This window comes from Ahaetulla prasina, chromosome 3 (assembly GCF_028640845.1).
Source record: "Ahaetulla prasina isolate Xishuangbanna chromosome 3, ASM2864084v1, whole genome shotgun sequence".
Taxonomy (NCBI): Eukaryota; Metazoa; Chordata; class Lepidosauria; order Squamata; family Colubridae; genus Ahaetulla; species Ahaetulla prasina.
In genome coordinates this window covers 173,098,913-173,126,202 of record NC_080541.1, presented here as the reverse complement: position 1 = coordinate 173,126,202, position 27,290 = coordinate 173,098,913, and the positions used below count along the sequence as shown (strand labels likewise).

At 38.8% G+C, this 27,290-nt stretch overlaps 1 protein-coding gene across 1 annotated transcript; it reads right to left on the bottom strand.

The window, feature by feature from the left end:
- Positions 1-406: 406 nt before the first annotated feature.
- Positions 407-21,761, bottom strand: PDZK1IP1 (PDZK1 interacting protein 1). Its single transcript, XM_058177672.1, has 4 exons — positions 21,442-21,761; positions 9,266-9,374; positions 4,285-4,392; positions 407-1,274 (listed from the first exon to the last, which is right to left on the bottom strand). The coding sequence occupies exons 1-4, from the start codon at positions 21,506-21,508 to the stop codon at positions 1,109-1,111; spliced, it is 450 nt and encodes a 149-aa protein (XP_058033655.1). The 5' UTR covers positions 21,509-21,761; the 3' UTR covers positions 407-1,108.
- Between the last annotated feature and the right edge of the window lie 5,529 nt (positions 21,762-27,290).

Here is a 27,290-nt window from a genome sequence, read left to right as displayed (position 1 = left end):
TTAGCACTTAGATTTATATACGACCCCCTAATGCTTTTCAGCACTTTCTGGGCAGTTTATAATGTCAACATATTGCTCCCAACAATATGGACTGTCATTTTACTGAGCTCAGAAGAATGGAAGGCTGAGTTAACCTTGAGCCCATCAGGTTCAAACTCCAGGATGTGGGCAGAGTTAGTCTGCAATATTGCATTCTAAGTGTTTCAACCCATATGACCCATGGCAAGGGACTGTGGAAGTGGTAATCAAAAACATTGCCTAGTTTCGATCTATCATCGAATATACCACCAATAATTATACCCACACATTTGTTGAGATTCTCCAAGAATTCAGAAAAGTTAATTTTGTAGGAGAAGAACCATGTTAGTCTATGGTAGCAGAGGAAAAAAAAATCAGGAGTCTGGTATTTCTTCACAAATTTTATTAGAAAAGTAACAGCCAATTATATATGCTTATAGTTAATGAGTTTTTCCATTTGTTTGATGCAGATAAGTAAAGGAAAACTGAAAATTCACGTGTGAGAATTTTATACAGACATCATTCCAGCCTCATCCAAAGACATATGCTTTTATGGACATATACTCTATAACAAGAATTAAAAAAAATAAACTGGAAGCAATTGGTGGAAGACTACCACCATGCCTTCAGCTTTATTAACAACACTATTCATGTGCTCCTATAGGGTGATTGAAAAAATATATAAAATATTTTACCATGAAGAAAAATAATTTTCAACCAGGAAATTCCCTGATAACGAACAGGGACATAACACTGAGTTGCCGAGGTCCTGAAAGTGAGCTTGTGGACCATCTGCAGCACTAAGCTTACAAAGATGAAACAAGAAAAGTAAAATAGAATAAAATAGGTTAGTGAGTTCCCTTTGGTGAAAAAAACATATTAGGGAATACTATGTGCCAATTAATTCTACCTGTCAGACATATGCAGAACTTAGACAAATAAATCCACTGCAAAAATGTTAATATGCCTCCCCTATATAGTTGGTCTTTGAATAAATTGATTAAAATCATATAAATGATGTGGGCTTCTCTTGTAAGGAATCTATATTATAGGGAGGTTTTAAAATATAAGAATAAATAACAAAATGAAGTTACATACATGTGGTAACGTCCGCATGACTACATGACTCGGTGTGACATTCAGTCATGGGGCCACAATGAAAGTCAGCATTTACATGATTTTCAGTATGATGTTCAGTCCTGGTGTCACATTCAAGCACAACTTGGTTTTCATAGACATGAGGGGCTTCGTCACAGCTGAAATATTAGAAAAAGAATGTGTATTATTTATGTATTATATTGGCACTCCTCCTATTTTCAAGGATACCATGCATAGATCTCCCTCCAATTTCTTCTCCCATTTAGAGATAGCCGCATTGTAGTGGTGGGTTTCAAATTTTTTTACTACCAGTTCAGTGGGTGTGGCTTGGTGGGTGTGGCTTAATGGGCATGGCAGGGGAAAGTTGCTGTAAAATCTCCATTCCCTTCCTCATTTCCTCTTGATCGCTGGGACTTGGGAGGCAGAGAATAGATGGGGGCGGGGCCAGTCAGAATTTTTACTACTGTTCTCCGAACTACTCAAAATTTCCACTACCGGTTCTCCAGAACTGGTCATAACCTGCTGAAACCCACCTCTGCCACATTGATATTCATGGTAGTGTCCTGATCATATGATCTTTCCCTTCATTGAAAGAGCAGTGATTGGGTGGAAGTAAAAGATGGACATGATTGGTATTTGCAATCTTGGAGATGGGTGACAAATGCCCTTAATCCATTATCTGGTAAAAGTCATACTTTCTTTTTATTTATTTTATTTATTGATCACATTTGTATACCGCCCTATCTCCCGAAGGACTCAGGGCGGTTCACAGGCAAATAAAAACATATAAATACAGATTAAAATAAGAATTAAAAAACTTATTCTAAAAAGGCCAAATTGTTAAAACAATATAAATAATAAAACCCATTTAAAACCAATAAATTTAAAATCTAGTCCAGTCCTGCGCAGATGAATAAATGTGTTTTAAGCTCGCGACGGAAGGTTCGGAGGTCCGGAAGTTGACGAAGTCCTGGGGGTAGTTCGTTCCAGAGGGTGGGAGCCCCCACAGAGAAGGCCCTTTCCCTGGGCGTCGCCAGACGACATTGCCTCGCTGACGGCACCCTGAGGAGTCCCTCTCTGTGAGAGCGCACGGGTCGGTGGGAGGTATTCGGTAGCAGTAGGCGGTCCCGTAAGTAACCCGGCCCTATGCCATGGAGCGCTTTAAAGGTGGTTACCAACACCTTGAAGCGCACCCGGAAGGCCACAGGTAGCCAGTGCAATCTGCGCAGGATAGGTGTCATACGGGACCCACGAGGGGCTCCCTCTATCACCCGCGCAGCCGCATTCTGGACTAACTGCAGCCTCCGGATGCCCTTCAAGGGGAGCCCCATGTAGAGAGCATTGCAGTAATCCAGGCGAGATGTCACGAGGGCGTGAGTGACCGTGCATAGGGCATCCCGGTCTAGAAAGGGGCGCAACTGGCGCACCAGGCGAACCTGGTAGAAAGCTCTCCTGGAGATGGCCGTCAAATGATCTTCCAAAGACAGCCGTTCATCCAGGAGGACGCCCAAGTTGCGCACCCTCTCCATCGGGGCCAATGACTCGCCTCCAACAGTCAGCCGTGGACTCAGTTGACTGTACCGGGATGCCGGCATCCACAGCCACTCTGTCTTGGAGGGATTGAGCCTGAGCCTGTTTCTCCCCATCCAGACCCGTACGGCCTCCAGACACCGGGACAGCACTTCGATAGCTTCGTTTTAGTCACTGATATAACCACTTGTTGCTTCTGATGTAATGATATGTGGGAATGACCTTGGGGGACAGAAGAGAGAGCCAGAGACTGGACTCAGCCCATAGATGGAAGGAGGCAGGGGTGGGCTGCTGGGGGTTTGCAGAGGTTCGGGAGAATCTCTAGCTAAGATTCTGTGCAGTTCGGAGAACCCCCAAATCCCACTCCTGGCTGGCCTCACCCACCCCACCCCTCCCAGGAGTCCCCATGCAGCCCATTTTGGATGTAGGTAAGTGCAGGTCGTGCACAGAGGCTTGGGGAGGGTGAAAAAATGGGCCTGCCGAAAGTTTGGAAGGGCCTCCGGAGCCTGGAGAGGCAGTTTTCGCCGTCCCGGAGGCTCAAGGAAAGCCTCCGAAGTCCAGGGAACGCAAAAACGCTCCTCCCGCCATGGTGCAGGAGGCCGACTAGACCATGCCACCATGGCCACACCCACCCAGCAACCGGCCGAAAACCCCGTGCAAAATTTTTTGAAGCCTACCCCTGGAAGGAGGGCATGGGAAAGGATTCACAAGGGACCGTCTCTAGTTTTCTGGAGCATAAAAGGCAAAGTCTTGCAAGAGTCTGTTAATGCAATGTTGCAATGAGGATTAGTATTCCTGATTGTACTTCTTATCTGGACTTCCTCACAGGGTTAGCACCTGTACATGATTAACCTAGTAGAATTGTTGCCTCGGAAAAAGACCAACTCCGTGTTCTAAATAACAAAATAACAGAATTGGAAGGGACCTTAGAGATCTTCTAGTCCAATCCCCTGCTCAACCCCTACCTATACCATTTTAGACAAAAGGTTGTCTGAATGATATTTTGATGTTCCCAAATGGCCCAAGATGGTTAAAATATCCATAAGTCAATTTCTTTTTCCTATAGATTTCAGAAGTGAAGCAATCCAGGGTTGCTGGTTATACACATAGCCATATTAACAGCTAAAAGAAACAATTAAGTAAAAAAGTGTGAGACTTTTCATTTATCGGTCATTATTGATCACATTATCACATTATTGATCACATTTTTGATCACATAAGGGGCATGCATACAGTAAGTGCACCAGCGTGCCTACCGTTCCTGTCCTACTGTTCTCATTTATTCATACTCATTTCTTATGTATATACTTATACCTCTTTATACTTATATGTTTATATGTTATGATCATACTTATACTTGTTTTCTCATACATGCTTGACAAACTAAATAAATAAAATAAAATAAATAAATAAATAAACATTGTCTGTCCCTGTTACGATATATAGTTAACTGGCAGTAAAACAGAGAGAAAATGATAAATCAAGGAATCAAAAAAGCACTTTGTTTTCAGAAGTAGGCTGACTATCTGGTATTCACTTTCTTTAGAATAAGCCCCATTGAACACAATGAGATTTACTTCTGCAGGTATTTCTGGAAAGGTGCTGTTAGTTATACTTTTTAATAGTTTAGAAAACAACCTGAAGTCTGCTGCAGATGCTGAATATGTTCCTTCCATTCCATTAGAAAAGATGGACTCTTTAGTATTTCTGTTCATGAAGGACATTTGTTTATCTTCTGTGGACTTCCTGCAGAAGCAATTAGAAGGAGCATAATGAGACAAAAAGGATGGGAAAAGACTTGGGAGAAAAAAAATTGGAACTTTGATCTTATATACGATATATATCTTATATATGACAGCAGCAAGTCTAGTGTACACACGAAAATGGAAGGACATTTCGATTCCCACCATGGACGAAAGGCTACAGAAGCTGATGGAGTTGACAGAAATGGCTAAATTGACCGTTTTGATTAAAGAAAAGAATGTAAGTTTGTTTTGTTGCCACTGTGTGACCCAGTCCCAAGTAGGTAGTAATAAACTTAGTCCGTGGAAAAACAAACTTTATTTGAACAGCTGGGAATTACTTCATTCCCAGCGTTGTTCAACTCAAAGTAAAACAAATGCCTCCCAACACAAATTCCTCAGTTATCTCACAAACATTAGTCCAATTAGGCAAACTGCCAAAGGCCCTTCCTGGCAAACGTCCAGAAGCCACAAAAACAAAGACGTACATGAAGCAGAAGACAGAGCAGAAGACGCAGCTACAACGTTGTTTTCCAGCAAAGCTGAAACACAGGTGCTGGTCTGTTTTAAGCCTTATGGGAGGGGCCAATCACCTCCTGGCCCTACTCCCGAGTTGTCCTCTCTGCTTGAGCTGCTCTTGCCTTCTGGCAGCTCTTCTCATGAGTGCATTAGGAACAGGCTCCTCCTGTTCCTCTGCCTCACTATCAGTCTCTGGAGGCTCTGGAGTCCGCACCTCACTTCCCAATGGCTCTGGCTTCACCTCAGCCTCATTGCTGTCCGACTCTGTTGCCAGCTCCGTAGCTGATGGACCACAACAGCCACACGGAGACCAGTTCTGAACTTTGTGCTTGAGGTGGGGAAAAAAATGAAACTTTGATTTTGGGTTTTATCGGTTAGATTGATATGTGTTTATAGAAATGGATGGTTTATATTATTATGGAAAAGCAAAAAGTTGTGGTTTGATGTTAATGCTTTATTTTACTGCAACAGAGGGAGTCGGAAGTCAACATTTTTTTTCCTTTTCCCCAGCCCCTCCTCACTTCTCTTTCCCCTCCCTCCACAACAGTCTTCCTATTTAGTTTTGTATTTTGTATTTTATTCTGTAACTTAATAAAATGTTTAAACACTGGGGGGGGGGGAGGATGAATTGGAGGAGCAATTCATATGTATAATTCTTTCAGCTGAAGATCATATTTCTTTATTTCTGAATGTCATAAGATGGAACCCAAGAGTGTCAAGCTTACATCATTAATAGAACAATAACTCTATAGGTGACACAATGACGTAATCCATAATAAAGATGCATTTCAGCTGATTAAGATTAAAAATCTGATGAGGATTTCTGATGAATTAGACATCTCTGAAGGAGCAGGAATGGCATCACAGTTGAGATTAGTGACCAGAAAATGGATCCTGGCTGGTGAAATCCCTCCAGAAAGATTGTGGGAATGTGTACATCACTTTGGACAGCTGCTCCTTGCAAGTAGACCACAGGAACTGAGGTTTTTGCAATCAGCTAATGAATAGAATGGCTGGGAATTGAGGGATTTCATTTATGCCCCCAATCCCGATATAGCCATTATGGATATAAAGCTGAGCTGAGCCTCATTTCTTAATCACCTTTAGATTTACTTTTTTAGTGCTTTCAGATATTAAGAACCTTTGCACCAGCAAGTCTGATGGAATTCATAGAGTGAGTCTTCTTCAATCCTTAAAGAAAAATATTTAAGGGCGACTTTAAAGATTAAGCAACTTTTGTAGGAATACTCTAAGAAAGTTATACATAGACTATTGGTTTTGATTGAAATGGGATTTTGAAATTAATCTTTCCCATGGGAAAATAGGTCATGTTTTGAATTCCACTCACACATCCCTCAAGAATGTAATAGAATGGGATTTTGAAGATTTGACACCAAATGAAGCTAAAGTGAAGTAAATATTACAATTAAAGGAGAAGCACATCAATTTGACTTGTTAAAATAGAATGGAACAAAATAACATTGAATGTACTGCAGGAGATATATGAACAATAAACAATTTTAAGAATGTCTGCCACTATAGTCACCTTTGAAAGATGGGCAGCATATAAGTTTAACAGATAAATAAATTTTAAAAAATTATAATTCTGGAAGAGGATCATGTTTAACAGGATAAGTTCAAAGTAGATTTTGAATGTGGATTTTAAAATAACAGTGTACCAGAACAATCCAGAAAAAGATAAAATACTAGATATTCAAATAAGCTTATGTTTTAATAATTAAAAGGAACATACATACAAACAAGCAAATAACCAGGAGAGTAATTTGGATAATGTTCCTATATTGGATTTACAAAAGAGACCTGTTAAAATTTTGAAAGACTTGGTGAAAATAGACAAAGAAAAAAAAAGAAGAGATAAAATTGTAGGACATTATTTGAAGGAATTAAAATCATGATTTTAAAACTAAAAGGAAGGAATATGAATTTGGATTTTTTGATCAAGATTAAAATAGATATTGCTATTTTATAACATTATATTAGATAATAGACTTATCCAACCAAGATCAAATAATGTGTCTAGAGATAAGAAATATGATACGAAGAGATTGTTTGTTGTGTTTTAAGAAATATATGACGGCATTATTTATTGTATTTAGTAAGTTATTAAAATTGATTATACTTTTTGAAATGAAGGGAGAAGTTATTTTTTTTCTTTTTTGTTATGTTCATTTTATTATTTTTTCTTTCTTCTCTATTCTTTCTTTTATATTCTTATTCTTTTTTTATTTTCTGCACTTTTTCTTTCTAGTCTTTTTTTTTTGTAGATTGCATTTTTTTATCTATACAGCTGTAATATTTAATAAAACCATATGGGGGGAAAAGATTAAAAGTGTGCAGAAAGGTATAGGTTGTTTCAAGTGGCTATATGCACCAAGACAAATTCCTTGTGTGTCCAATCACACTTGGCCAATAAAAATTCTATTCTATTCTATTCTATTCTATGCCTGCTTTGAACATTCCATAGCCTGGCAAATCACTTCTGAAAAGTTCATTTATTCAATCGCTACAACTTAATCACCAAGTAAACCTTGTGATGGCAATACTTACGATTTATATTGATATATTGATCATCAATTGTGTTGTAAATGTTGTACCTTGATGAACGTATCTTTTCTTTTATGTACCCTGAGAGCATATGCACCAAGACAAATTCCTTGTGTGTCCAATCACACTTGGCCAATAAAAATTCTATTCTATTCTATTCAAAGTATAGCAGCAACAAGAGAATTAGCTCAGATACTGCTTTGGACAGATCCAATTTTGACAACTGTGCCCATTTCTGGGCATGACACTTTAAGAAGAGTTCAGAGAATCTGAAACCTAAATTAGAGAAGGGCAGTGAGGGCGATAGGGATACTATGAAGAAAAAGAGAAGGAACAGAGTGTATGGGAAGGGATATAATAGCAAATACTTGAAAGAATGCCATAGAGAAGGTAAAACTATTTTTTATCATCCCAAAGTACAGGATGTGGAATAATGTATTTTAGATGGAGGAAAGCAGATTCAGTCTGAATGGTTTAAAAATGGTTAGTGGATTGGAGCAGGGGTCTCCAACCTTGGTCCCTTTAAGACTTGTGGACTTCAACTCCCAGACTTCCTCAGCCAGCTTTGCTGAGGGACTCTGGGAGTTGAAGTCCACAAGTCTTAAAGGGATCAAGGTTGGAGACCCCTGGATTGGAGTCAATACCCTAAATTGCTATGCTGGCTGGAGAATTCTGGGAGCTGAAGTCCACAAGTCTTAAAGCTGCCAAGTTTGAAGACCTCTGCTTTAGTTCCTCAACTTGGATTCAGGGACTTCTTGACAGGGAATTTTTCTGTTATGTAAACTCTTCAGGTATGCTGAAGAGTTTGCTGTTAGGTAGCCCACCATTCTGTCTAATAAATATGGGACACCGTGGGTTAAAATTAAAAGAGCCAACATCTGTGTTAATTAATTTGTTAATCTGCATATAGATTTTGTACGTGAAGCCATCATGTCTCCACAAGATTTGGTACTCAATTTGTATTTCTCTGATTGCTAGAAGAAAGGGCTAAGTTGCCTAACCCAATATTGTGAGGACAATATTCTAACTATACCAGATTTGGATCACAAAATTCCAAACAATTGTTATAAATATATATTAAATCTAAGTCTTTACTAACATGGGATAACAAATCCATTTGGATTTTTGGTACTCAGATCTTACCTCCATAGCTAAATCAGGTGTGGCACTGGGAGATCTCCCTCTCTATTAGGAGGAAACGATGAGAAAAAAATAAAGTAATCCAGCCCTTGGGCATGGAACCAGTTTACTCTTACCACTCTTAAATAATTGGGAAATTATTTTTCTAATTTCAATCTCACAGGATAAAATATTGAGAAATCTGCTTTTTTTCCCCATTTCCAGCAAAGTAATATAAATACAAGGTTGAGGATGAACCGCTTTGAGAAAACTCTAAAGAAGATCTTTGATCTTTTATTCATGTTATAAGAGATTCTCAATCATCAAGGCCATGATTGTTCCAAAGGTGGTTTTTCTAAAAAGCAACTGGACTTTCTTGTTTTGTTTTTTTCCCTTTGAAAACATTTCACTTCTCATCCAAGAAGAAGATGACAAGCAAAATGTTTTCATAGAGGGAAAAAACAAAACAAGGAAGTCCAGTTGCCTTTTGGAAAAAGCAGCATTGGGACCTTGTTCCGTTAATATCTTGACTTTAGTTTAATGGCCTCTACAGCCAATTTACTTAGGAAAATGAGGAGACCAATCACAGATCTCGTGACCAAACAGTCTTATATAGAATAAAACCAAGTGAAATGCCACATGTAGTAACAAGGGAAAGAAAAATCAGCACTTACTTTTCATCCTGGCAACATAATTTGTTGATGATAAAGCAAATCATTGCCAAAACCAAAAACACTGTAACAGCAATTACACCTTGTAGCCATGGCTCAAGCGTCCTATTAACTGTGAAGAAAAGGAATTAATGCAAGATTATGGTAAATACGTATTTTGTGGAGTGCTTAGTGCTATCTGAGCTTGGTTCTTTGCTTGCAGTTGTTTCATTACCTGACCGGGTAACATCATCAGTGCTAGTGTGTGTCAGGTTTGCTTTTTGTTTATATACAGTAGCTTGCCTTGCCAGTAGCTTGCCTGCCATTTTTCTTGTGCCCTTTGGGCAAAGCCCTAGCTAAACCAGTGAATAAATAGAAGTCAGGAAAGTAATCTCTTCTCATGACTTGCCTGTCAAAAACAATGTTTTTATTGTAGATGGCATGTTGAAACCTATTGAGCAAATTTTTGACAAATCTCTTTATGAAGAAAATGGTTGGATTGTTTTGCAGCATTGTGATTAATTAACCCAGCCCAGTTGTGTTTTGCTATCAATCTTTCTTGGAAAAATACCCAACCTTTGCCGCACCTTGAAAATAAACTAAATCTGTCTTCCCCAATACTGCAATCTCTCAAAATAATTGTTGTTGTTGTTAGTCGTGAAGTCATGTCCGACCCATCCCAACCCCATGGACAACATTCCTCCAGGCCTTCCTGTCCTCTACCATACCCCAGAGTCCATTTAAGCTCATGCCAACTGCTTCAGTGACTCTATCCAGCCACCTCATTCTCTGTTGTCCCCTTCTTCTTTTGCCCTCAATCGTTCCCAGTATTAGGCTCTTTTCCAGTGAGTTCCTCCTTCTCATTAGGTGGCCAAAGTATTTGAGTTTCATCTAGGATCTGGCCTTCTAAAGAGTAGTCAGGGATGATCTCAAAATAATTGGGCAGTTTCAAAAGTGATTATGATAATTTGGAAAACAGACCTGATTTGCCAAAAGTTACCCTAGTGCTGTCAGTCTTATTTTTTGTCTTCTCTAAGACAAAAGTGTATGCATCTTTTTTCAAAAAAAAATAAAATGATGTCCTGATGGCATCTGTAGCTTTTTCATTATTGCTGAGTGTTGGTGCAATAAGGATGTACATTCACTCCCTACTCCTTTTGAATTTAAAATCTGCCTGGATTTCCATTTTGTATAAAGCCCTAACAAAGACTTTTAAAATCTAAACCACGGATGTCCAACTTTAAGACTTGTGGCAACTTTAAGACTTGTGAACTTTAACTCCCAGAATTCCTCAGGCAGCCATGAAAATCTAGGAATTGAAGTTCATAAGTCTTAAAATCCCAAGGTTGGACACCCCTAAACATTCTAGCTATAGATATGTTTTTTATAGCTTTTGGATCTATTTACTTGGTTAAGCACTCCGATTTTCTAAACTATGGATACGGAGCAATTCACACAGGCTCTCTTCAGAACTGCGGTCAAATCCCTGAGGATCTAAAGCAGGATCAGCTTCCCCAGCATGCAGTTTTAAGAAAACTGAGAGAATTGTTGGGAGATGAAGAAGAAAAGTGCAAACTAGTAATTCTTTTCTATTATCAGTAGTGTCATTCTGGGTAATCCTCAGTAATCCTGAAACTTTGGAGGAATTCTAAAAGTAAATAAAAGCTCTACCTCAGTTAATACAGGAGCAGATTGTCTGTCATAGTTAATGCTAGACTTGAATAACCAATGGAAAAAAGTCCAAAGTTCTCTCTTTATTTTGCATCTTGCCTTTATTTTTAAAAATAGAACTGTATTTTACTTTTTTTTTTTACATTGTTAAAAATAGGGTATTAGGATTTAGTTCAATTTGGTGAAATCCAATTCAGAAGAGGTAGGCAGTAGACGTGAAAGCCATGGAAAAAGCCAGGCACTAAAAAGTTCGGAACGTAATGTACCATCAGTAATTATGCAGATAAATGGATTTTCAGATAAAACAGATTTTTTTTCCCATTCATGGCTCTGAAAAATCAACTTTGTGCACAACTGTGAAAGGAAACAGAGCTCAGTGTCCTTAAATGTAGTCTTCATTTGAAGAATTATAAACTTAAAACAAAGTGAAAAGTCATCCGTTTTATTCCCCATCAATCATTCTGCATTCAATCTCAGACAATTTTAAGAAATTATTCAGTAACATCTAGGTAATGTAAAACAACCAAAGAACAAATAGAGAAAAAATGTACCAAATTAGAGGCATCTGGAGAACAAAAATGTTTGTTTTAATAAACTACACCTGAAAGGAAGTGAGTTCTGCCAACTCTTGATAAGGCTACTCTCATGTCTTCAGGTGTGGCACAAGAATGAAACTTTGCTCGGCATAGTGATCCAATAGTAAAGTTTCATCTACCTGATTGATTGACTGACTGACTGACTGACTGATTGATTAATAGATGTTGAGACTCTAGAAAGAGTGCAGAGAAGAGCAACAAAGATGATTAGGGGACTGGAAGCTAAAACATAAAAAACAGTTGCTGGAATTGGGTATGTTTAGTTTAATGAAAAGAAGGACTAAAGAAGGTGACATGATAGCAGTGTTCTGATATCTCAGGGGTTGCCACAAGGAAGAGGGAATCAAGCTATTCTCCAAAGCACCTGAAGGCAGGACAAGAAGCAATGGGTGGAGACAAGCAATCTAGAACTAAGGATAAATTTCCTGACAGTGAGAACAGTTAATCAGTGGGACAAATCACCTCCAGAAGTTGTGAATGCTCCAACACTGGAAGTTTTAAGAAGAAATCAGACAACCATTTATCTGAAATGATATAGGGTTTCCTGCCTGAACAGAAGATTGGACTAGAAGACCTCCAAGTATTCTATTCTATTCTATTCTATTCTGCAGTTGTTTATAGCCCTGAACTTTTACCTTAATGATAATTGACAATTCTGAAATATATTGTTAGATGTTGCAATGAGCCAGTGTCCATTGCTTTTAAAAAATGGCATTTGGTGGCCAAATCTGACATCATGATGAATGTTTTAGACACCATAAAATGTGTTATTTTTTTTACAAGAAACATCTACTGGAACCCTGTCTTACTACAAAAGTCCTACCAAGACTTCTTTCCTTTAACAACAGTTCATTTGTGCTATCATTTCTAGGATACAAATATATTGGACAATGAAGCAAAATGATACAAAAACATCTTAAACTCTTGTCTGCCCTCAAGAAAGCATCTGGAAATTTTCATTTTCAGTATCTGTTTGCTTCCATTTCATGGTCATCCAGATTTTTTTTAACCAAAATATGGTAGTTTTAAGATAATCAATAAGAAAATGTTGCTGTCTCCATATTATGTGGATTAAATCATCAGAGCGGGGAAGTAGGGAATGCTGCAGGTCCCATCTCATAGGGAGGTACACCTGGTGGGACCCAGAAGAAGGGCCTTCTCCATAGTGGCTCCCTCTCTCTGGAATATCATTCCCCCAGAGGTTAGAAGGGCCCACTCTAATACTCTTCTGAAAGGCACTGAAGACCTGGTTCTGCCAGCGGACCTGGGAAAACCAGAGCAGGATGGAGCCCATTAAATGGCTTGTGTGATCTGCTGCCGCTGGGGCGGGGGTGATTTTATTTTATTTTATTAAATTAAATTAAATTAATTTATTTGATTCTTTTTTATTAGTTTTATTGTTTTCAATGAGGTTTTATATTCTGTAAGCCACCTTGAGTTGCCATAGGTAAATAGGCGGCTATATAAATTCAATAAATAACAACAACAACAACAACAACAACAACAATAATAATAATAATATAAACAATCTCAATAAAATTTACCTATTACATTCTTTTGAGTTAATACATCATATATAAAATACCAGACCACAGATAGTAAAAAAGAAAAGAAAAATTCATACATACTAATGAACATCAAGTTTCATAAGACTCCAAACCTAGGGCTATCTAATTTTTAAGAACGCTGACCTATATACTAATTACTAATTACTATATACTAATTCAGGAATTTCACTGGACCTACTGGGATTTACTTCCAGGTAAACATGAACAGGATTGTAAGCCCATTCTGAAACATTCCCATGGGCTCACAAAGCCAGTCTACTTAATTTTTTCCACAATGCCGAGTTACTTTTTTACATGTGCAACTCTACCGTTTTAAATATATAACACTTTAACTCCTGGTTAAGAGTTACACATTACCATATAGGTTCAAAAAGGAATCCACCAATAATGAGGGTTAAGAAAATATTCTAAGCAATCTGTTGATGATAAACTTAAGAAATGGAATTGTGGAAACTGAACCCCTAGAATTTGACACAAATCATATTTATATGAAATATGATACGTTTTGCATCAAGGTATGGTATCATTTGATGTAACCATACGTCTAAATAAAAGGACAAATGCAAGATAGGTGATACAAGAGAAATGAAGCATTCCAATAAGGCAAAAATAAATAAGTTGCAGAAAAAATCTTTTTGGATTTGCAAAAGTAGGACTCATACATGCATATCAGTCAGTGGTGGGTTGCTCCCGATTCTGTCCGGTTCTATAGAACCGATAGTAAAAGCGTCGGGAGGCTCCACCCACCCGCCCGCACTTCATAATTGACGATCTGCGCATGCTCCCGTTGCAAACCAGTAGTAAAGGTAACTAGAACCCATCCCTGATATCGCTTGCCTGTTCACCGCCCTGAGTCCTTCGGGAGAAGGGCGGTATACAAATTAAAACATTATTATTATTATTATTATTCCATCATACTATACCTTTTGGGGCAAACTATGATATGCACAGAGCATAAACCAGCTAAGCAATGATCAATAAACAAAATTAAAAGCATGATCACCATTTTGCAGCTGTCATCTCATTTTCCAGTAAGTCTCATGAATTTATTGTTTCTTATGAATTAATATGCACAGAACACACTACAACATGATGCATTTGGCTGTAATGTTGTACCTAGTTTCCTGAGATGAAACCCTAATAAATCTAAATGAACCTATTTAGAGTTCATTTGCATATATAATGGCCAGATCAGAGCCCTAACAACAGTCATTAGAAAATAAGTTCTATTAATCTTATTTTTGAATAAATAAGATTATTTTTTTATGAATCACATTGCTCTCTTTTTTCTCCAATAAGTCTAAAATTGAATTTTTCACTTCCATTAATTATCACCTATCACCTATTGTGTGTGTGTGTGTGTGTGTGTGTGTGTTAATGAAGGTATTTTTGTTTAAATCAATGAGAACCCAGCAGTATAATTTTTTAAAAAAATCATTGAAATGCGAATATATATGACCTTGTTTATTCACTGAGCTAAGGTGTAATGTGATATTGATATATAGTTTGTAACTCTGGTTTCTGACAGTATGCAATGGGAATTCAGATATTCACTTACATTCACTTTCATGAATGTGAATAACTAATGTTAACTTTAGAAACTTTTCAAAAAGAGAAGTATCAAAATGTCTAATGCTGTCAATTTTAGGCCCTATAAGATATCTGTTATAGCTGTTTGATGAGCAAGAGGTTGATGGAATGCACCCATTCATGTACAATATGCAGGATTTTATAGGAGACATATCAAACTTTACATTAGTGGTCAAATGCCAAAGAAGACCACCAAGTGAAACTTTTACTCCACCATTAAAGATATAGGAATCCTTCTTGTTTTGCAGGTCATTATATATTTAAAATATAAAAAAATAAAGATCACCTTTGAATCAAGAACTGCAGGTGACTACTGTACATGGATATAAACATACAGGTTTCTTGGCAACAGAGCAAAAATGATTTAGATATTATGTTTTGTGAGTTCTCAGTCTACTCTACAGAATAAGGACCATAAAAATTTCATTAGAACTTCTGATTATTCAAGTATCATTACAAAGACTTATAGAAATATTTGGATAGGAAATCGACAGATTGGGGTTTATCTGAGAAATTATTATTTAGAATACTTTCTAGATAACTTTTAAAAAAGACTCTTGTTTGATTAAGCAATCTTGAAATCTCATCCATTTGTTTGAACTTTGGACTGGCTTAATAAGCATCTTGCCCTCCAGAGAACTTTCGAGTGGCATCTAGAGAACTTTGGATTCCTAGACCACAGTCTACAATACCTACACGAAGGGCTTCTGGCAGGGGATTGGCTGCGCTTTACAAGAATAGGGAAGAACGTTTTTGAAAGTCAAGCGGCTCAACTTATCCAGAGTGCTTTAAACTAAAACTGGAGGGGGAGGGAAACCAAATTTTAAGATTTAATCCAAAGCATAAACCTCATGGCAATCAACCAAGTGGTAAAAAAGAAGGGGAACTGAAATATAAAATAAGAGACATAGGAAGCAAACACAGGACTCAGATGCCTATACACTAACATTCAAAGTATAAGGAACAAACAGGGTGAACTTGAAGTCCTATTACATGAGGGCAGATATGACATCATTGCCATTACTGAAACTTGGTGAGATGAAATCTATGACTGAAACATTTATTTATTTATTTATTTATTTTATTTATTTATTTATCAAACTTCTATACCGCCCTTCTCCCGAAGGACTCAGGGCGGTATACAGCCTTCATTTAAAACAATTAATATACATATTAAAATAACAATTAAAAAGCTTATTCAATAAAAGGCCAAATTAAAACCGTCGATTGACCATAAAAATACCCAATAAAATTACCATTAAAAGTTTAAAATTTAAATTTAGAATTTAAAAAATCAGGCCAGTCCCGCTTGTATAAATAAATAAGTTTTCAGTTCCCGGCGGAAGGTCCGAAGGTCAGGCAATTGGCGTAAACCGGGGGGAAGTTCGTTCCAGAGAGTAGGTGCTCCCACAGAGAAGGAGCTTCCCCTGGGGGCCGCCAGCCGACACTGCTTGGCGGACGGCACCCTGAGAAGACCCTTTCTGTGAGAGCGTACGGGTCGGTGGGAGGCATGTGGAAACAGCAGGCGGTCCCATAAGTACCCGGGCCCTAAGCCATGGAGCGCTTTGAAGGTGGTAACCAAAACCTTGAAGTGCAGCTGGAAGACCACAGGTAGCCAGTGCAGACTGCGCAGGAGTGGTGTTACCCGGGAGCAACGCGGTGCTCCCTCAATCACCCGCGCAGCTGCATTCTGGACTAACTGCAGTCTCCGGGTACACTTCAGGGGTAGCCCCATGTAGAGAGAATTGCAATAATCCAGTCGAGAAGTGACGAGAGCATGAGTGACTGTGCATAAGGCATCCCGGTCAAGAAAGGGGCGCAACTGGCGGACCAGGCGGACCTGGTAAAAAGCTCTCCTGGAGACGGCCGTCTAGTGATCTTCAAACGACAGCCGTTCATCCAGGAGAACGCCCAAGTTGCGCACCCTTTCCGTACCACTAGAGTGATTTAAATTGTTCAAAAGAAACAGATCTAATAAAAGAGAAGGCAGTATTGCATTACATATGTAAGAAATAATTACACAAGGATGAAAATCTTGGAAAATTTGGATTAATATAAAAGGAAAAAGGAATGACAATGCCATAACCACCCAACCAAACAGAGAAAGTAGGTGAACTGATTTGCTAATCAGTTAGCTAAGGTGTGCAGGAAGCTCAATACAATAATAATGGAGGGTTTTAACTAATGTCAAATGGGAGACAAACTCTACATCAAATGGAAGATCGAACAGGTTCTTAACTAACCTAGCAGACAACTTTGTCACTCAAAAGGTAGAGGAGGGAACTAGAGTGTCAGCTATACTGGACTTAATTCTTTCTAATATAGATGAAATGAGACAGGGGGTTAAACTTGCATGAATTTGGAGGGAAAGTGGCCATGTTATACTGGAATTCAACAAAACATAGGCATGAGCAATAGAACAAAGTCAAATCAGTATTTAGGCTTTAAGAGAGCTGATTTCAACAAATTTAGAGAGCGCTTGGGAAAGATTCTGTGGATGGAAATCTTAATGGGGAAAACAAGTCAAGAAGATGACAAGGAGGTGACAGGCAGCAGGAAGAAAGTGGAACTGCTTGATTCATTTCTTGCATCTGTCTTTACATAAACGGAAAAAAATAGTCCATCCTACCAAAAGCAGCACCGTAAAAGACAGATTAAGAATACAAATCAAAATAAGCAAGAAAATGGTAAAATAACACCTATCCACTCTAGACAAATTGAAATCACCAGGACCAGCCAGATTGCCTCCCAAGATTCTGAAGGACCTGGCAGATATGCTCTCAGAACCATTGAGCCATTCAAAGATCCTGAACTGGACTCCCAGGGAACTATAGAGGACTGAAAAAGATGTGGTTCCAAATCCTTTAAATAAAGATACTACAGACCAATCAGCCTGACATTGATACCTGGGAAGATCCTAGAAAAGATAATCAAGCAACAGATCTGTGAATACGTAGAAACAAGCAAACATATTAGCAGAAGCCAATATGGGTTTGTCAAAAACAGATTATGCCATGTGAAATTTATTGCATTCTTTGTTAAAGTAATTAAATTAGAGGACCAGCAAACTGCTGTGGACATAGTATCCTTGGACTTTACTAAGGCATTTAACAAAGTAGTCAAGAGCCTACTTCTTTGTAAGATAGAAAAATGTGGGATAGACAACATCAATACCAGATGGTTTCATAACTGACTGATCAACTGCGCTCAGTATGTAGTTCTTCAGTGGAACTACATCTACATAGAGGGAAGCATGGAGGGTACCCCAAGGTTCTGTCTCAGGTGCAGAATTCTTCAACACCTTCATTTATAGTTTAGATGAGGGAATAGAAGGGAAACGTATCAACTTTCCAGACAACACCAAGCTGGAGCGAATAGCCAACATTTTAAAAGATAGACTCAAAATACAAAAAGATCTTTACAGACTTGAACACTGGACCCTATTCAGCAAAGACCAATTCAGTGGTGAGAAAAGTAAGGTTTTACACTTAGAGAAGAAAACCAAATGCACAGGTGTAGAATAGGTGGTATGTGTCTCAACAGCAGTAACTGTGAGGCAATTCTAGGGGTCCTAATGGACATCCACTTGAGTATGAGCCAGCAATGTGCTGCAGCTGTCAAAAAAGCCAGTGCAATCCTAGGCTGCATCAACAGAAGAACAGTATCAAGATCAAGTGAAGTTTTAGTACCTTAGTAAGATTACACTTGTGTCCAGATCTGGTCACCATGAGACAAAAAAGATTTTGAGACAGCAAAAGATGATGTGTTTTTTTTCTTTCCTTCCCCCTCTGTTTCCCTTTCCCTTTTTTATTTTTCTGCTCCATGTCATATGAAAAGAAGAAATCCCCTTTGCTTTTTTTCAATAAGTGGAATTAATAGGGCAACATCAGTGGGAAGAATAATAATGGCCACTTTCCACCTGGTATATTCTCAGTCCTGGCTGCAAAGTTTTCCACTACTAAGACCTACCTATCTTGTTTTATCCGGATAGAGATTGTTAAAGAGTTATGAAACTAAAATCTGGGAAATCTTGTCATTTTTATTGCATGTAATATCCATATAAATTTTACTGCTAAATTACATCACCTAGTAGGATGAGAAACCAGTGTCTGAACTCATCCTTCTTCCAGCAATTCCTTTTTGTTACAGGATTTCTTTCACCAGAAGCATCAGTGTCATTTGGAAATCCCATCATTATTGCATGCAAATCAAATGTTTCAGATAGTCATCACACAGGATTGCTCTGAAGTTTCCCAGCTTACGACATTTTTAGTTTATGCCCGCTCTTCATTTACATATGTGAGTTTACTGTGCCAGCCTTCTTTGGCTCACAGTTGACTCAGGGCCAGGAAATAGATTTCTTTAGCTTCAGCAAGTAATCTCACATGTGTTCAACTGATTCCCCGAAGCATATATTTATATCTTCTGTCTATTGTAAGTTTATTTCCTTTTATATTATGGAAAACTTTATGAGTTTGACCCTGTGGCTCCCGAGGACATGGACAGGTTATTGGGGAGGTTGAATGCCACCACATGTTTACTGGACCCGTGCCCCTCCTGGTTGGTGCTGGCCACACAGGAGGTGACACGAGGCTGGCTCCAGGGGATTACAAATGCTTCTTTGTTGGAGGGGGTTTTCCCTGCCGCCTTGAAAGAGGCAGTGGTGAGACCTCTCCTCAAGAAGCCTTCCCTGGACCCAGCTGTTTTAGGTAATTATTGTCCGGTCTCCAACCTTCGCTTTGTGGCGAAGGTTGTAGAGAGTGTGGTGCCACGTCAATTACCCCAGTACCTGGATGAAACCGTCTATCTAGACCCGTTCCAGTCCGGCTTTCGGCCCGGATACAGCACGGAGACGGCTTTGGTCGCGTTGGTTGATGATCTCTGGAGGGCCAGGGATAGGGGTTATTCCTCTGCCTTGGGTCCTATTAGACCTCTCAGCGGCTTTTGATACCATCGACCATGGTATCCTGCTGCACTGGCTGGAGGGATTGGGAGTGGGAGGCACCGTTTATCGGTGGTTCTCCTCCTATCTCTCTGATTGGTCGCAGACGGTATTGACGGGAGGGCAGAGGTCGACCCCGAAGCACCTCACTTGTGGGGTGCCACAGGGGTCGATTCTCTCGCCCCTCTTGTTCAACATCTATATGAAGCCGCTGGGTGAGATCATCAGTGGTTTCGGTGTAAGTTACCAACTCTACGCTGATGATACTCAGCTGTACTTTTCCACACCGGGCCACCCCAACGAAGCTGTCGAAGTGCTGTCCCGGTGCCTGGAGGCCGTACGGGTCTGGATGGGGAGAAACAGGCTCAAGCTCAATCCCTCCAAGACAGAGTGGCTGTGGATGCACCCCGGTACAGCCAGCTGCAATTGCGGCTAACTGTTGGGGGCGAGTCATTGGCCCCAATGGAAAGGGTGCGCAACCTGGGCATTCTCCTGGATGGACAGCTGTCCTTTGAAGACCATTTGACGGCCGTCTCCAGGAGAGCTTTTTTCCAGGTCCGCCTGGTTCGCCAGTTGCGCCCCTTCCTGAACCGGGATGCCTTATGCACGGTCACTCATGCTCTTGTGACATCTCGCCTGGATTACTGCAATGCTCTCTACATGGGGCTTCCCTTGAGGAGCACCCGGAGGCTCCAGTTAGTCCAGAATGTGGCTGCGCAGGTGATAGAGGGAGCCCCTCATGGCTCCCATGTGACACCACTCCTGCACAGACTGTACTGCCGCCTGTGGCCTTCCAGGTGTGCTTCCAGGTTTTGGTAACTATCTTCAAAGCGCTCCATGGCTTAGGGCCGGGCTACTTACAGGACCGTCTGCTGCCACCGATTGCCTCCCACCGACCCGTGCGCTCTCACAGGGAGGGTCTCCTTAGGGTGTCGTCTGCCAGGCAGTGCTGACTGGCGACACCCAGGGGAAGGGCCTTCTCTGTGGGGGCTCCCACCCTCTGGAATGAACTTCCCCCAGGACTTCGTCAACTTCCTGACCTTCGAACCTTCCGCCGCAAGCTTAAAACACATCTATTTATTTGTGCAGGACTGGACTAGAATTTTAATTTTAAATTTAATTTTAATGGGGTTTTATCATTTTAATTGTAATTTTAAATTTTGGCCTATTTAAATAAGATTTTTAATTAGTGTTTTATCTTGTATTATATTTGTATTTTTATCGGGCTGTAAACCGTCCTGAGTCCTTCGGGAGATAGGGCGGTATAAAAATTTGATTAAATAAAATAAATAAATAAAATAAATAAAATTCTTCCAAGTTGCAGGACAGGTGCACCTAAACTCTGCCTACCCAGAAGTTATGGCTATTATATATTGAATATCTACAGAAATTATTTCAAAATTTGTATCTCTACATACAAGTTAGCATCTGTCAATGTTATACAACCATGTATTTTTTAGGATCTGTTTCCTCTTTCGTTTTTTCAAAACATGAAAAGCAATTCTAGTAATCTTGGATTTAAAAGCCAGATAAAACATATCAACAATGGAGAAAGAAATAAAGCAGGCATTATAATGTGCTGTAATTTGTTTATTCAAGCTCAAATAACTCTTTCAAGCAGTATACCAATTCCTGGTAATATTAACTCTACAAAGTGCTAATTTTTTACAGCTAAAAACAGAAATGCAACAGACAAGCCAAGAGGGAACTGAGGTGAAGAGAAGTAACTGTGTGAAGAAAATAAGCACATAAAAGAAATCTATAGAAGGAAACATCAGCTGCCATATGCAACCTATCCAACTCAAAGCAAATATCTAAAATGGAATATATTACCTTTTTGGCAGTTCACAGGATCCCAAGCAGCAAAAAGACAAAGGATAACAAACAGAAAAGTTTTCATGATGGTGGCATACAGAGGCCACTTGCAGGATCAATAACTTACATTCGTTGGTGGTGACAGAAGTAAAATTACTCCTTCCCTGAAAAAGGCAAGAAAGCCAACTGGGCAATCAGGTGATTGAAGGTGTTTCTATGCAGGCCACACCTAGATTAGCCTGTTTAATTATCAAACCATCATTTGGAGGTTGTCCCTCACAAACATTCCAGAACCCTTTAAGGAGAGAACAGAGTGATGTTTACCACTCCTCCTTGCTTCCTGCACTACTGAGAGGTTTGTGGGTTGAGTTTTTGGCAGCTCATTCATGGCTTGGAGAGAGTCCAGAGGGGGAAAAAAGGCGGAAGTATTTTTAAGTATTTGGCAAAGAAAGGCTGAGAAGGCTGAGAAACCAAAATTGTACACTGTTGATATATAGGACAGCTCAGAGAACCAATGAAAATAAATCTTTAAAGAGGAATAAGAATTATTGCCGCAAACAAGAACTTCAGCAATTGCCCAAGATATTTTTTTCATTTTATCACTAAAGCTAGAGAGCAGAATACACAGACAGGCGTTCAACTTTTTTCATCTGTTTCGAGGAAGGAAAATGGACAAGAATTTTCTTTCAGTTTTGGGAAATAGATGCAGGACACCATTCTGTTCAGAGAACAGGAAAGGGATCTGTCTAAGAGAAAGTTTGTTCAATGTGTCTTAATTATGTTGGCATTGATGGATGTGGCATGAAATACCAATGATATAAATTGGGACGGTACTATAAAAAATTCAGAAGATTGGACATAAATGTGCATTGAAACATATAATCCTGCCCCATACACAAACCTCTAACACCACCCAAAAATGGATTACTAAGGTTTTTTTAAAAAAAAAATTAGCAAAGAGAAACAAATGCACACTATTATACCTTTCCAGAATGTTTGTTCATTCAAATAATTGCAATACATGTCATCTCATTTTACCTCCATAAGATAATATGGAAAAATTAGATTGAACTCCATGATTGAATAGAAGTTTCTTGTCTAACACTCAGACCATTGAAAGATATCCTCTAATGATACAATTCAGTTTTTGGTCACCGAATCTCGAAAAATTGGGACCATTAACTTGGTAGTTAGCCCTCTAGAATCAATTTTCTTTAAGGCAGACATTTCCAAAATGTACTATAAATACCATTCATTCTAGTCAGTGTCCCTGCTGTTGGGCAGGAAGATAAAAGAACCATAGTTTACCATGACTGAAGAATGTGCGATTGGGAAGGCAGCTGTAACAACAGAAGAAAATTTAGTTTTTCCTCCCACTAATGGGTCAATCAGGCAAATGGAGCTATACATGGCCAGTTCTGAATTGTATTATTCCACGTGACAGATTTATGCTTTGGTTTATGTTACCTGCAACAAACAAGGCCTGGTTAGATACAGATGAACTCATCCATTCTGCTAGGAATTCTGGAAGTTGAAGTCCACATATCTAATTTGAGAAACACTGATATATAGATGACGTAGCATACTTTCAACTGAAATGTGCCTATCTGATGTTGAAATAAAAAGGATAATGACAATATTATATAGCAGGAAAACTTCATTTTGAAGGGGATCATGTACATTTCAAAAAGAAATGGAGGGAGGGAGGGAGGAGACAGCTTCTTGATCAGCATTACAGTTATATTTATTTTGATTGGATTTCAACAATATGAATATTACCAATAAAAACTAAGCTTCCTAAATATATAAATATGACTTAATTCCAATGAAGGAAATCAGTGTGCGTAAAGTTGGCATTTGTTATGGCTGAAATTCTAAACACACTTAACTGAAATATAATTGACTTTTAATTTGATATTTAGAATTCCATTCTGTATCCAACACCATAAATTAATCACGACACATTTCAGCAACATTACTTTTAGCGGGGCTTAATCATCTTTAATTTACCTGGACTAAACAGCCAATTCCTGTACTTATACTCAAATTTAAATTTAAAACTGTTGTAGAATCGAAAGACCATCACACTTGAAAGCAGTTAAATTATAACTGAGATTTGTGAAATATTTGTTTAAAAGCCTTTCTGCTTGAAATTAACTGTTTTATGCTGATAGCAAAACCACACAGATTTGGTAGATCCATGATGAGATCTCTCTCCCCCATCCTCAAACACTCATACAGATACACACACACACAGCTTTAAAGTAATTACAATAAAGTTCAGTTTTGAGTGGATAATACAACATTAATCTATCACCCTTCCTCATCTGCATTTAGATTCCCACTTACCTCCATTTTAATGATAACTTTGTAAGGTAATAAACAGGCCTCATATTAAAAAGGGAATTACCTACTTCGGCACTACATCATTTCCAAGTTTCATCCCAATCTCAGAACTCTTTGACTTTATATATCTATGAAGTGTTTAGTCCAGTTTACTTTATTGTCATTGCACCTCGTACAATGAAATTAAATGCCATCTTCAGCGTACATCATACATAAGAAAACTATAAAAATAAAACAAAAACACACCTCCTTCACATTCTATATAATTGAACTGAAAAACCCTGATACTGCCTTAATATTACACTATACACTATAATGTGATACAGGTAATCCTGGACTTACAACCACAATTGAGCCCCAAATTTCTGTTGTTGAGTGAGACGTTTGTTAAATGAGTTTTGTCCCATTTTACAATCTTGCTTGCCTCAGTTGTTAAGTGAATCACTGCAGTTAATAAGTTAGTAACATGGTTGTTACTGAATCTGGCTTCCCTATTGACTTTACTTGTCAGAAGGTAGCAAAAGGTGACCTCAGGACCTGGGACACAGCAAAGGTCATAAGTATGAACCAGTTGCCAAGCATCTGAATTTTGATCACATGACCATGCAAAAGTCGCAACTGTGAAAAACAGTCATAAGTCATTTTTTTCATTGCCGTTGTACCTTTGAATAGCCACTGAATGAACTGTTGTAAGTTGAGACCCACTGTACTTCAGTTTTAGAAATGTGTTTCCCTAACAATAAACATTTGTATAATAAGTTCCTCACTACTATGCTGTTAACCAGAGTATGATGTCAATGGATAATCTTACTGAAACCTCTCTGAAGCAGCTTGAGAATTCAGAAATTCATATGTTTGCTTTCAAAATCTTTCAGGCTCAGACAACTCAGTAAGAATCAAATTATAGTTGCCCCTAAAGGTAGCCTGTGGTTAAACTGTTTTCTCTGTGAGATACGCTTTAGCCATTTCTTGACAAATCTACAAACGGCAAGGGTGAGCAGAAATGCCACCAAGGGCGGAGGGGCCTTCCGAGCATATAGTTGCAATTAGAAGGAGATCGCCCATTCCATCTGAGGTTACCCTAGATAGTGGCACAAGGGCAGAAAATGTTCCCGTGGCTAGCTCCTGTGACAGATTATCACTTTCATGTGACTTCCCAGGCTATCAGCCTTGCAACTTATCAGCAAATGCAGCTTGCACTCAGAAATATGCGCCCATCTTGCCGTCAATTTGAAGCAGGGTGAAGATTAGGGACAATGAAATACTCCATTATTCATTCTGTTTGATGTCCACTGGGTACCAGAGGTGGCCACCTGCAATTAGCCTTTTTCACCCTCCAAATTCGAAATTGGGGATGTCTTTCAGATAAATCATCTGGGCGCACATGCTCACTCAAATGAATGAATATGACTTGCTATGCAGTCATTCTAGCATCTCTGTAACTGACTGACTGTTGATTATGTGCCATCAAGTCAGTGTCAACTCTTAGCAAGCACATAGATTTTTTTCCCCCTAGAAAACATCTCTATAGCATGAGAAATGTATTTGTCATAGCTTCTAGCAGCCAAATGAAAAAGTTAACATTTCTATAGAGAACTGCAGACTGGTGTTTTGCTCCAAGCACCTTACTTCTATGACAAGAGTCAACCGAGTAATTTATTTATTCTTATAAAATGTGACTTGAATAACTATCATGCTGTTATTGCTTCTGTATTTGTTATTTATTTATATATTTATTTCATTGTTTAAGCATATGTGCTGCAATTCATTCTTGTAGGCTATATTCCTATCCATGATATTACCTGTTATAGTCCAGGATAATTTTCTTATGCTGCATATTAAAGTTCTCTGTTGAATGCAACATATTGCAGAGAGCTCCACAATGGTGCAGTGGTTAGAATGCAGTATTGCAGGTTAATTCTGATGACTGCCAGCAGTTCGATCCTGTCTGGCTCAGCATTCCATTCTTCTGAGGTTTGGTAAAATTAGGACCCAGACCATTGTGGGCAATATGTTGACTATGTAAACCGCTCAGAGAAGGCTATAAAGCACTATGAAGCAGTATAGTCTAAGAACTATAGCTATTGACTGCATTGAATTTACTTTGTATAGGATGGATTATAGCTCAGTGTTTATATGTTATATACAGCATTTAATGGTTGGTTTCCTAGGCCACCAAACCTGAATCAGGCAATTTATTTCTATGCTGAGCATCTGCAGGTAGGACTGGAAAATCTTATCTCCAGAACTCTGCAGAGTCATTGCCACTCTAATCCAACCAACTGAACGATCTCCCAGCCTTGTTTAGAATATCAGGATCCATTTTCCATTGTACGTAATTGATACTTTAAGCAAATTATGGGAAGAATAACTGTTTCTGCTTGTTGCTAGAATCAAACAAGCTGTTCTGCTAATGTAGCTGGGCTTTGAAATTGCATGTATGTACCCCCCTGAATTGGAAAAGGGAGTGCAGATTTAGGTAGCTATGAAATAATGCAGGGGTCTCCAACCTTGGTAACTTTAAGCCTGGAGGACTTCGACTCCCAGAATTCCCCAGCCAGCTTTGCTGGCTGGGGCATTCTGGGAGTCGAAGTCCACCAGGCTTAAAGTTGCCAAGGTTGGAGACCCCTGCAATAATGTATGAGTTTTAAAAATATCTTTATTTCCTATCCAGAATATTTAATTTACACTCATCAAAACGTCACCTTACTGATGCCTCCTTTCTGTAACATTGAGTTAGACACAAAATAAAAAACTTAATTCTGCCCATCCTCCTTCTGACTCAGTCATTTACTCTCTCTCTTGCAGAGAGACACAGAGAGAGAGATTTTCAAACATGCACAGACACGTTGTGAGCGGAATGTAATCTAGTGATCAAAGGTCTGTAATTTAATCCCTTGCTTAATTTTCTGAAGTTAGAGAAGGAAGAGAAACCACATTTTCTGGAAAACAATTATCTAGGAAAGCAAGGGAAAATTAAATGTATAAATGGTAATCAAATATTACATAGCTACTTTTTTTTTTTTTTTTGCTAACTGAAATTACCTTTTGCTCACCCAGTTCATATATGAATTCCATTCCTTTCAAATGCTAATCCCTAAAAGACACAGACTTACGATTACAAATTCATAGGCATCTTTCCCAGGAGCTGGAATTGTTTTGTCTCATAATAACCTCCATAATGAGATCTTAATAGAAATTCACGAACAGCCAGTGGTGAAGCTTCATTAGCCAAAGAGAAAAGACAAGGACAGGCAGCGGTAGTTCCCTAACCACTCTAGGGAAAAATTAATTCAAATTACTTCATGAAGTAACAAGACCAGATAATGTGTTCTTTTGCAGGATTACTGTTTTTGCACATTCTAATGTGTTTGTAGATTACATTGCTGTATTTAATCCCACAGTGGACCACAGCACAAAACTGGAAAGAAATAAGATCACTACCTTCTCAAAAAAAAATGACTATAATATGACTGGGCTGAAAATGAGGTGGGAGACTTGCTTATCTGTTTTTCAGCCAA